Source organism: Monomorium pharaonis, chromosome 9 (genome assembly GCF_013373865.1).
Source record: "Monomorium pharaonis isolate MP-MQ-018 chromosome 9, ASM1337386v2, whole genome shotgun sequence".
Classification (NCBI taxonomy): domain Eukaryota; kingdom Metazoa; phylum Arthropoda; class Insecta; order Hymenoptera; family Formicidae; genus Monomorium; species Monomorium pharaonis.
Genome location: NC_050475.1, coordinates 14,785,126 through 14,797,960, shown reverse-complemented (window position 1 = coordinate 14,797,960; position 12,835 = coordinate 14,785,126). Strand labels below are relative to the sequence as shown.

At 31.0% G+C, this 12,835-nt stretch overlaps 1 protein-coding gene across 1 annotated transcript in view; it reads right to left on the bottom strand.

The window, feature by feature from the left end:
* The window catches only part of LOC105833490, a 230,539-nt gene that overhangs the window by 141,130 nt on the left and 76,574 nt on the right, over window positions 1-12,835 (bottom strand). The window contains 1 exon segment of the mRNA XM_036292192.1: window positions 9,268-9,359. Coding sequence (XP_036148085.1) covers window positions 9,268-9,359 — 92 coding nt within the window.

The following is a 12,835-nucleotide window of genomic DNA, read 5'->3' as shown; positions in this document are numbered from 1 at the left end:
TGTGATTTGATTTTGTTTCCAGTTCTTAAATTTCCGGTTCTTAAAAGGATGCTAAACCGTGTGTTTTACCGACATTCTGTTTAATCATTTAATTTCGAATTGAATTTACAGAATTGATAATCCTTTTACACTTTTAAAGTACGTACACAAATGAACCCAGGGACGATTAAATAAAGACCAAAAATGCAAAAAATTTTTTAAAGTTCATTTGTTCATAAAAATATTTGCTTCAAAATACAAGTTATGTAGCTTATACGTACAAATGAATGGTGTTTCCGGGTTCGGAATAGATTGAGGAATAAAATTATAATCGTCAAATTACGATTACAAGCCGTAAAAAAAAGATATTTTTATAATAAAAGCGCTTAAATGAATAAAATTTTTGATCACATAAATATGTTTTTTTACGGCTTGTAATCGTAATTTGACAAATATAGTCTTATTCCTTCTATTTCAAACTGCGAGACACCATTTATTTGTAAGTATAAGCTATATAACTCGTATTTTAAAGCAAATTTTTTCATGAACAAGGATAAATAATGACTCTCCATTATCGACCTCAATCAAGTTTGATGGGCAGTTTAGCATCCTCTTAAGGGGATTCTAAATTGCCCGTCAAACTTGATCAGGGTCGATAATGTAAAGTCATTCATGCATACCATTAACAAGATTTCGTATGTATTTTTTTACAGATTCGGAAATCCTTTTTCAAAATTAAAATATACTAGTATTAATATCATAATATGAATTGGATTTTATACCGAAAATAAACAAAATGTTTTTCAAACTGCTCTTTTTATCTTATAAGATTAACTTATATCTGAATTTGCAACTATAAAAATTTTATGAAACTAATCTTTTCTTCTAGACTTTTAATCTTAAGTTTAAATTACACGATATTGTTCGTATATGTTATCCCTAGAGAAATACGGTTTCATTTTGTACATATATATCGTAGATTTTGTGTACTAAGCAAATATTGTCATCAAGTAATAGCTCTACGTACCAAAAATGAATTTTTTTTCGTTTTTGATATTAAATCGACCGTATTCCCTTAAATTTTGGTGCATATTTTAATTCTGCAAAAGAGTTTTGCAATTCTATAAAGCCAATTAAAAGATTAGTTTAATGAAAAAAATATCAGTAAAACAAATGACTTTAGAATCCCCTTAATAATAATAATAGTAATTAATAATATTTAATATTAATTTAAATAATTGAGTGTGCAGAGGAAACAAAGGCTGAGTTGAATTGTCCTCATAAAGTCATTGCACCACAAAAAAAAAACGAAACGAGAACTGATTGATATCAAGTTCCTGATAAAAAAAACTGTTTTCATTTTTTTCATTACGCGTCCTACGAGAGAAGCTATTGCCATGCAAGTCCAGAATGCGAAAATATCACGTAATCGCCCTCAGAAATGTTATCCAGTGCATGAATTTAATATTAGATGGCTCTTATGCCCTTTAGGTCTATTCTTTACTGTTGCACTGCTCAACTAGTGCAATGTAGTGTTGCAATGGTGCAACATTGCATCAGTACGCGCAACATAGGTAAGTGCAAGATTAAGTCATAACAGTTTCGTTAAGTGTTTCGTGAAGCAACGCATTGTGTCGTATTATGCATTGTTTGTATCGTAATTAATTGAATAATTGTAAGATAGACGATGACAGAAGAGTGTGTGTGTGTGTGTGTGAAAAAAAGAGAGATGGATGGGAGAGAGAGAGAGAAGCAAAAAACGGACAAAATGGAAAGAGCGAATAGCGAACAGAGCAAAGAGCGGAATCCAAATAGTAATAATTGGGGTAACGGAGTCAACTATTGTGCCTTGACTGATTACTGTGCTATAAATGTATTTTTATATATTACACAAATAAAGTTATAGTATAGAGCAAGTTAATTTTTAATAGAAAGCTTAAATTTTATTTGTTATAATTAACTCATAAAGATACTGTTGTAAAACTTGGAAGGTTCATGCATTACTCTATAATTAATAAACACAATTTTCTAAATTATTATTTTATTTATATACAAGGTACATAAATATATAATAAAAAAGTAAACTATGTTTAAGATAAATAAAATAAATTCTTATTAAGTTTTTAAATTGGGTAATTATTTAGAATAACAGATCACCTCCTGATATCAATGACCTTGACATATATTATCAAAGTCATCATTCTGAGTAATGTTATAAAGGTTTTACTAGGCGCTCGTTATGTGTTAAAAAATTTTAAACAGTTTTAAACAAAAAAATTTAAAATGTTTTCTGATTAATTTGGAATGAAATTCGTCCTCCCAAGGGTACACATGCACATCCGCACGCATACACGCAAGCACGCACGTACGCACACACACGGGGAGTGCAAGGGGAGGACCTTCGACCCCCCTCTCGCAACCACTCCGTCGGTAAGAATGCTCTGGGCAGAAATGTGCAAAAATTTTGTTGATGATAAATTACAACTTAACTGACATAGTTATTTCTCAACAAACACCATCATATCCACCAGAAAAATATGTTATTCTTTTACTAAAAAAAAAAAAACAATTACTAAATTTTAGTTTTTTTTATATTTACAATAATAAGAACAATTTATTGTAATATTAATAAATAATATATTGTTCTTAATTGTTAATTTTTTATAATTATTATTCCTAATATTTTAGTACTTTCTAAATTGCAATTAATGTATTATCACTAATTGACAGTGGCATACTTATAGCTGTAATAATTAGTAAGTACTCACTGTTTTTTTAGCGATTTTTACTTCAGAATTAGTATTTAACTAAAAGATCAGCGTATTTACTTTGGTAATTCTTCTAAATTACGGCTCCACCTCCAAATAGACTGAAATTTTTTGTAATGACTTTTTATACTTAGAATGTAATGTAAATAAAAATTTTTAGTCGGGGGACGTCCAAAAAAAGTTATAAACAAAAAAGATTTAAAAATGTACCATTGTTTTCTGATTAATGTAAAATGAAATTCGTTCTCTTAGGGACACATACACACATACATGCGCGCGCTCGCGGTTTAAGGGGGGGCCATTGCCCTTCCTTTCCGCAACCATCCCGTCGGTAGTGGTGCTCTGAGTAGAAGTGCGTAAAAGTATGGTGCTTACTTTGTTGAGAATAACCATGTCAGTTAAGTCTTAATTCATCATTTCGTTTAGAGATGCTAGTTCACTACAAGTTGTACACCTTACAGTCATTAATACAACTCCATGAGTTTGCAAAAATTTGGTGTTTTTCTCTCTACTTTGAAACATGATTACAGCATGTACGACAGAAACTTTGCACCTGTTACACGTCATTTTGTTTCAAATAATAATATGCAAATGTGGTGAATTGTAAATATCACGGTTGTCTTGTAAGAATTCAATGCTTACGAACAGTCAATTCACGGAAAGAATTTTTTTTTTTAAATTATCCTGAAAATCGTAATAATTGTGAGACAACATAAACCTTGAAGAATTATACCATACTTTTAACAAAATTTACTAAAATTTACTAAAATTTTGTAAAATTTTAATAAAATTTGGCAGTTTTAGTAAATTTTGTTAGAAGTATAGTAAAATTTACAAAATTTTGCCAAATTTTATTAAAATTTTAGTAAATTTTGCCAAAGAAATTGTAAAATTCTTGAAGGTTTACATTGTCCCACAATTACCACGATTTTCAGGGTAATTTTTAAGAGAAAATTCTTTCCGTGTTGTTTATGTATACGCACCGTACTTTTGCACACTTCTACCTAGGGCACCTCTACCGATGGGGTGGATGAAGGAAGGGACCAAAGGCCCCCCTTACCCACTCGTTTGTGTGTGTGTGTGTGTGTGTGTGCGTGTGTGCGCGTGCGTGCGTGCGTGTGTGTGTGTGTACTCCTGGGAAGACAAATTTCATTCCACATTAATCAGAAAACAATGGTACATTTTTAAACTTTTATTTTTTAAATTATGTCAGTCGCCAGTAATGAAAAACCAATTAAAAAGAATTAATGACGAAGTCGACTTTAACTGGCATACCAGTTTGCCAGTTAAAGCCACTTATGCCACTTATACCAGTTAAAGTCGACTTCGTCATTAATTCTTTTTAATTAATTAAATTTTTTTTGTTTATAACTTTTTTTGGACTTCCTCCGACTAAAAATTGTTATTTACATTACTTTTTAACCATAAGAATCCATTATAAAAAATTTCAACCCATTTGGAGGTAGAGCCGTGGTTCGGAAGAATTACTTTTATTTCACACTACAAGATCACTGTATTTATTTTATTGATTGACAAATACTTATACTACTAAAAATAAGTGTATTTTTAATAATTTCACTAATTTTTCACTGATCATAATTTAGAGATTACTTTTTATAGCAGCGCCAAGTTGTTCTTTAAACAAACATTTATCTTCATTATGCTTTTTTAGAGTTTCTGTACAATATTAATATGTTAATCAAAACGCTTTATCATGTACTATTTAATCAAAAAACACGGTAATGTCTCAGCGAGAGACCGCCTCGTATTATATTCGACTATGCGACTTGAGATTATCAGATCTCAATAACGACTAAACCAATCGAGTTCTAACTAAGCTCAATTAAAGCTTGGGTTTGATTTGTATAAAAAAACTGTTTTTATTTTTACTCTACGTGCCCTACGAGTAGAGATATTGTAACGCAAAGTCTAAATTTTAAATTTTTTATTTAAGAACGTCATCATCACCCAGTACATAAATTCATCACTAAAGGGCTTTAAGATTTACTTGTGACAGTTTCCTATAAAATGTTTATGTATACTGCATATTGATATGATGCATATTGATATGATAAATCGCTGTCATTCGTGGTATGATGGATGAAACTCACTTGGACACGATTCAAATAGACACGGTACATTTGCACACGGTGCTTTTGGACACTATATCTTGAGCACCATTCATTTGCACACCGTTCAGTTTCACACCGTTGCAACTCGTGTCCAAAAGCACCGTGTCCATTTCAACCGTGTGCAAATGCATCGCTCCCGATATGATCGCTTTGCGAGAGTAAAAAGTAAATAAATATCAAGTGATATATCTATAAAACGTACGATATATTATTAATATATTCTTTATATAGATCTAATAACATCTATTACTTTATATTAATCTAATAAGATTAATAATATCTTATAAGAAAAATCTTGTAGATTCTCCGACGAGAAGTGTGCGTTCATAGTCGAATATATGCCTTGAGATTGGCGGTTAAGTCCGCGGCGAGTTTCACTGCGATGATGTAGACAGTTCGGAGTTGACATGACGTGCACGAGATTAGTGGCGAGTAAATTTTTATTAGTACAAGTTAATAAGTTATTACTTGTATGTAATAACTTATTAACTTGTATGTAATAATCAAAATTGATATAAAGGGGTAGCAAATGTTTTGGCTTCATTTCGAGTTATCTTCAGTGCAACCATATAATTCAGTTATTAATTTATTGTGATCCAAGGTAACAAGTTCCGCTAATATAACCGATTTCATAAATCGGATGGAAAAACTAAATTTTGACAGTAATAATAATTTATAATATAATAATGAAAACTTGACAACCAAGACTATGCCAACTAGAATCTCAACTCGGAATCACTTTAAAGTTCTTCGCAAAAACGCCGTCATTGGGAAACATAGATGATGACACAAATCACAATTTATGGTAGCCATTTCGTCAACGTGTATATGATATAATAAATTAAAACAACGTTAAGTAAAACCAATAAAAACTTGTATATAAAAAAAAAATTATTTTTTGTGGATTGCTAAAGCCGAATTCCGAATCTTGTTATGATGAGTATCAAATGATGTATGTGCATCAGTTTAATAAAAGATTAAAATATTTAATCAAAGGAAAAAATTCCTTAGATAAAAATAAGACAGTTCAGCCACACAAAAAAAACTTCCTTGGTTTATAATGCCATATACAGACAATAATTCTAAAAAATTCAAAAACATCATTAGAAAGGATACAAAATTAAATATGTCTATTTTTAGTATGAATAAATTACATAGATTCATAAAAGTACAAAAGGATCCATTACCGACGACATCAAAAAAGAATGTTGTATATAAACTAAATTGTAAGCATTGTGATGCATCCTATGTGAGACAGACTTGTCGTAAATTAGAAACGAAAATAAGACAACACAAAAAGCATATCAGACATAACATTACAACACATTCTGTGATCACAGACCGTAGGATGCATCATAATCATGAATTTGATTGGAAAAGTGTTAAAATCTTAGATATTGACAGAAACTTAAACAAGAGATTAATATCTGAAATGCTATATATTAAAAAACAAGACCAAGGCCTGAATCTTCAAACGGATACTGATCTGCTATATCATGCTTGTTTACCGTTTATAAAAAACAATAAACAATGATTGTGCCTAGAGTAGTTCATAATAATCTGATATGATAACTAACGCACATACATCATTCGGTACTCATCACAACAAAATTCGGAACTCGGCCTTAGCAATCCACAAAAAATAATTTTTACTTTTCTTATATAAAAATTTTTATTGGTTTTACTTAAAGAGATCCTGAAGTGACAGAGTTACCGACATTTTTTTGCAAACTTAGATTTTCAAATTGGAATAACAAAATGCAAAATCCTTTTACACGATTAAAGTACGCACAAAAATAAACGGGGCGACATACGATTTGTTCTAATGAATAAAAAAAATTGTTATTTATTAGTAACCTAATGACAATATTTGCTTAATACAAAAATCCACAGTTTATATGTATAAAATGGTCCCGTTGCCCCTTAGAAAAAACTTTCAGGAACAATTAGAAATAAGATTAGTGTAATTAGAAATAAGATTAGAAGCCTAGAAAAAAAGATTTGCATTCCGCAAATTAAAAAACAAAAAAAAACAAAAATTTAAGTTATATACGCGTAAAAAATTGATAAGTAGAATAAAAAAAAATTTTTTTTTTTCGTTTTCAATATAAAATCCAATTCACAGATTAATATGTGTACTTTAATTCTGGAAAAAAATTTCTAAATCTATAAAAGAAATACATATGAAATCTCATTAATGATGTGCACGAATAATTCTACATTATCGACCTCGATCAAATTTCAAAGGCACTCCAGAATCCCCTTAATGTTGTTTTAATTCATTATATCTTATATACGTTAACGAAATGGCTATTATGAATTGTGGTTTGTGTAATCATCTACGTTTCTCAACAACGGTGTTTTTGCAAAGAACTTTGAAGTAATTCCCAGATAAGATTCTAGTTGGTATAGTCTTGGTTGTCAAGTTTTTATTATCATATTATATATATATATATATATATATAAATTATTACTGTAAAAATTTAGTCTCTCTATCCGGCTTTAAAATCGGTTATGTTAGCGGAACTCGTTACCTTGGATCACAATTAATAACCCAATTATATGGTTCCATTGAATATAGCTCAAAATGAATATAGCCCAAAACGTTTGCTGTCCCTTTATATCAATTTTGATTGCTGGAAATAAATTTTATTTGCGCAAGAACTACAGCGCTGACTCTTTACAACCCGTTTTCTTATTTATTTTATTAACTTGACGGTAATTATTTACATTAGCGATTTCTCACCAATTTTGATGACTTTCAAATATGTTGTTAAGGTCATCATTCTAAACAACGTTTCCCTATACATATTACCGCCGCTCGACTTTAGTTTTCGAGTTATACACAAAAAATTATTAACACAAAAGTTTAATAAATACCATACTTTTTTAATTTGCACTAAAATGTTTTAGTAATACTTAAAGAGAGCTCATTCCTCACCGCACAAAACGAACAAATCTGGCAGAAAAAAACGTCGCTCTGCCTCGCAAAGGGAGATATTAACAATTAAAGTTGGTAAAAGTTTAATAAATATTATTCTTAAAATTTAAAGCATGGAAATTCGCAAAGGGTTATGTAGAGAACGCGTGGGCGGAGGAAGGGCTCCGCCCTTCTCCCTGCACCCGCTCCCCGTAATTCTTCCTAACCTAACCCAAACATTTTAAAGTCGCTATTTGGTTAATGCAAAAACATTGGAAACGAACAGCGTGGAAAGTCGTAAACTGTACAAGTGTGAACAGTTGTTTACTTTACGTTTCATAAATACGATACATGATATTAGTGCCTTATGTAAAGTAAACGACATCCATGCTTGTACAATACCACATAGGTTTGCGACTTTCCACGTTATTCGTTTCCAATATTTTTGCATTAACCACATAGCGACTTAAAAATGTTTGGGTTAGGTTAGGAAAAATTACTCGGAGGAGGTGCAGAGGGGCTCTGCCTCTCCTCCGCCCACGCATTCTCTTCTGTACCAGACTGGGGTAGAAGTCGCTACAATCGTTTGTTTACACATTGTTCTGTGCCACGGAGATAGGAAACCGGTTCTTTATCTAAAGCACCAATATTATGTATCGGATTTATAAAACTTTTTTTGTTGTAAACTTTCAAATAAATCACGAGCAACGATTAAAATCTTTTCAAGATCACTCAGGAGGGTGACCTTGACGACATGTTATGGTCAAGATTATCGGAGCTACCTGTAAGTATTGCATTTATTAAATTTTTTTGTTAATAATTTTTTGTATATAACATAAAAACTAAGGCCGAGCGGCGATAACATGTATAGGAAAAAGTTGTTCGGAATAATGACCTTGACAACATATTTGAAGGTCATCAAAATCGGTGAAGAATCGCTAATGTAAATAATTACCAACTTGACAAATAAAATCAATGTGCAATATCATATTTGGATACAATTTCATGGTATCCAAAAAATACTATATTTATTCGCTACTAAAATATCCTAAAATACAGTAAAAATTTCAAACTCGTGTATAATCAACAAAAAACATCGTATCGATGTATTTTTTTTTAAACTGCTTAAAAAAAATGAACTTTAGAAATCTGGATTAATATTAGCAAGATTTTAACAAAAAATTTGTGAAAAATGATAACAAACTTTTCTTTTTTTCAATATAAAAAAAAACGTTTTGTTTTCATACGATATAAAAAAGTCACACTTAACAAATCAAACTTTCGCCTAGGGATTCTTAAAGTAAAGTTTTTGCCTTTTAATTAAAAAAATTCATGTAATTTAAATTTTTCGCAAAGTTACATCACTGTGAAGATTGCCTAAAAATTCAGTCAAAATTTTGTCCCGTTTTTTTTTTAATGTATATCAATTCGCAAAGAGAACAGAAATCACTCGTAAACAACGACGTACCCAGCTGGATAAGCAACCAATTCGCTGGTCGAGTCGCAATCTAGGGCTGCATTGCTGGAAACGGTTACACCTAGCACTCGTTCTAGCTTGATCTAAAATATATCAAAAAAATAATTAACATTCGCATGTGTCATATCATTCATACAATTTTCAACGTACACGGTCTGTCTGAAATGTTCCGAGATTTTTTTTCTTACCTACATGTGGCACCATTTTGTTTGTGTCCAACGCACATAAATAATCAGAGTGGAAACACTCAGCTGTAAGTGATAGTTTTTTTTCAATCAGCGATCAATCTTTTTGTGCTGACTAACTTTTGAGACAGAATATGTGAAACGTCTCAAGTACTAAAAAAGTTCTTCAATATTGTTTTTTTTAAATTGTAGTCCCAAAACTTTTCAGATAGATCGTGTATTAACGTATAAAAGATTATTAAGGGGGGCAAGTCATGTAAACCAAAATTTTTTAGCAATTTTTTTTCTTGCTTAAATTTATAAAAAATTTTCCGTAGAATATGAAAAAAAAAATAGTAGAATCCGATTTGAGAGTTCCTTCTATGTTATTTTCGTCGAAAAGTGAACGGTCGAATTGGGCGGAGCACTCATGTAGACGAGTCGGAAACTCAGTGATCCCTCTGTAATAAATGTTAACCTGGGTGTTAGAATAATGTTCGGAAAAACAGAAAGATCTGCTCTATGGCCCTGGAATCGCAGATTAGCAAAAAACTGCGGTAAGTTAAAATAAATTACGATTTTTTCACGATTTTGTTACTCAAATTTTAAACGCGTTTTTCTCCAAACTACTTTTTAAAAATTGACGTGCAAGATAACTCAAAAACTATTCATCCGATTGAGTTCTCTCCTTGTGCATACATTTAGATAAATACTTTCCTCATAAATTGAACCTTTATTTGTAATTGTATTGTTTAAATAAATTATTTTTATTGCATAATTAACACGAAAATTTTTCGTAAAAATCAATACTTTTTTTTCTACGTGTCGCCATTTTTACAATTTTGCATTATTTTCTTTAATAATAGGTTCAATCGATAACGCAAAGCGTACAAAAAAGAAATCTATTTGGTTTTTTGTTTCAGATGAATACAAGCAGCGCTGCATTGCACGCCAAGTGACTTCAACGTCGACGCATTAGATTTACATTATTATTATTTATAAAATACATATTATTTTTCTGTCAAAAAATATTTTTTTAGTAGTTCAATATTACAATAACATACCCTGAAAATTTCAAAAGAATTGGTTGTATAATTTCCTCAAACAAAATTCCAAAAAATCACTCAATTTTCAGCGCGTTACATATGACTTGCCTCCCTTAAGTAATCTGACATATCTTCATAATTTATTTTCTATTAATGTATAAATTAGATTTCAAAACAAATATATAATTTTATCTCAAATTTTTATTATTTTCAGACATCTTAAAAAATAACCAAGTTTTTATTGCAATGGTTTTTCATAAATTAAAAAATGCTATAATTCCAGCTGTAATTATAAAAAAGAAGCAAGTGTGTAAATAATTTAAAAAACAAGATTATAGTATATTCTTCCTGCAATATTGTATTTTGTCAATTTATAAATATTATTTTTTATTTTGTATGAGAAAGATTCTCAATTATATTATGTAAGTATAAAAGTTTTTACTTTCAATGTAATACATTAGGATGAAATAAAATGTTTCTACATTGCAAAAAAGTTTTTACATTTTTTCTCAAAAATATAATCGTGATAACAAAAAATTAGTATCCTTAATGGCAAAATACAACTAAAAAAAACTTAAAATATGTATGTGTGAGAATAGGAATATTAAGCTGGTTCTAATCCGGGAGCTCCGAGGGGGGGGGGGGTAGGGGAACTTGTAGACGTGGAGGGGGGTGTCATGGTGAGTAGGGATGACGTCATAGGGATCCCGGGAAGAACCGCTTATCAGAAATAAACTGATATCCCGCTTATTAGACGTAAACTATTTAGGGGATGCTTTTGAAAACCCAAAATGTTTTTATTAGGGGTATTGATATAAAAAAATGCCGCTCTCCCCCCCCCCCATAAATGTACTACGTCAGTTTTGGTTACGCGAGATGGTGAGGGGAAGAAAAGATAAGAGCGTTTGTCGCGGCGGGATTCTCTGCTGCTGTAGATTTGGCAACGTTGTAATAAGCGTTTCATGCATTAAACATGTTACAACATATTTCATGTGATGATTAGCTCTAGATGATCACGTGATTTAGCTGAAACGCCAGCAACGTAGTAATTTTGTCGGGCGATGAATGTTCCAGTTCAGACAAAAGACTAAGAAATTTGTGGAGGGGTGCATAATATAAGAAGAGTTCTGACAGCGGTACCGCATCACTCGCGTGTTACAATACGGACAGCAAAACTTTCCAACAACGGACTTCAAAAGCTTCCCGGAAAAAAAAGTACAACATGAACCATTACGTTCCAATTCAACAAAACAAGGCGTACGATAAGACGTAAGTATTTTATGATTTTTAAATTTTTCTTTATATTTATATCCTACATTTTTCTATAGCTCGCTATTCTTTTTACAAAACATTATCGCAGCCGCACTATACTCCATGCATCTTGGAAAGGAGATACGCTTTGACCGCCACAGCATACAAATATTTGGATATTAGAATCAGCGTGAGACCTATAACTTATGTGGAAATACTGCTTGGCGACAACAAAAGTAATCAGATAATTTTGCCATACGTAACACGAAAAACGTTCATGGAGCAACGTACAAATATTCAGCGATTCGTGCAGTCAACTATATCTTCAGAAGTTTCGGTTCGCAATGTGGTTATAGTGCTTGTAAAAATACGTGACAAAGATATTGTAAAGTTGATGTTGCGCAACAATTATATGTATATGAAACCGTCAACCTTACTGTTTCTATTCGAACTTGAAGATTGTGTCGACTATGCCATCAAATGCATTAAAATACGTATAGCGCAGATGATAAATATAATAAGTTTATTACTATTTTGCGTCAAAACTATATGACTAATAAAAGCGACGCTGTAAAATTATTGCGCAAAAAATATGATAAAACTTGTCTCGTAGAGTGCAAGTTAATTGCTTACGCTTTGAATAATATTGTATATGATGCTTTATATGACAAATAACATGTGTGAAGAAATTATTAAAAAATCAGTCTTGTAGACTGCTATTATAATTATTTACGTTATGAATCATATTGTACGTTATGATTTATATATAACAAATAAAGGAGTAAATGAAAAATATATTGTTAGAACTATTTTTTCCTACATATAGTTCTAAGTTAAAAAATTATTGCATAAATAAAACAAGATGGCGAAAAAAGGGAAATACGAGAGAATAAAGGGATATAAAAATGGACACGATGTATATATATTCATTTTTTATTCTTAGACCACCAATTAAACAGCTTAAATACATTTTGTAAAGCGCAGTTCACATAATTCTGACATCATAAAGTGTTTGTAACGTCCAACTTGTTTAAAGGTTCTATGTCTTCGTAATGCGTCTCGATATTTTCGACGTAAGCTTCCTATCTCGCCTCGTCT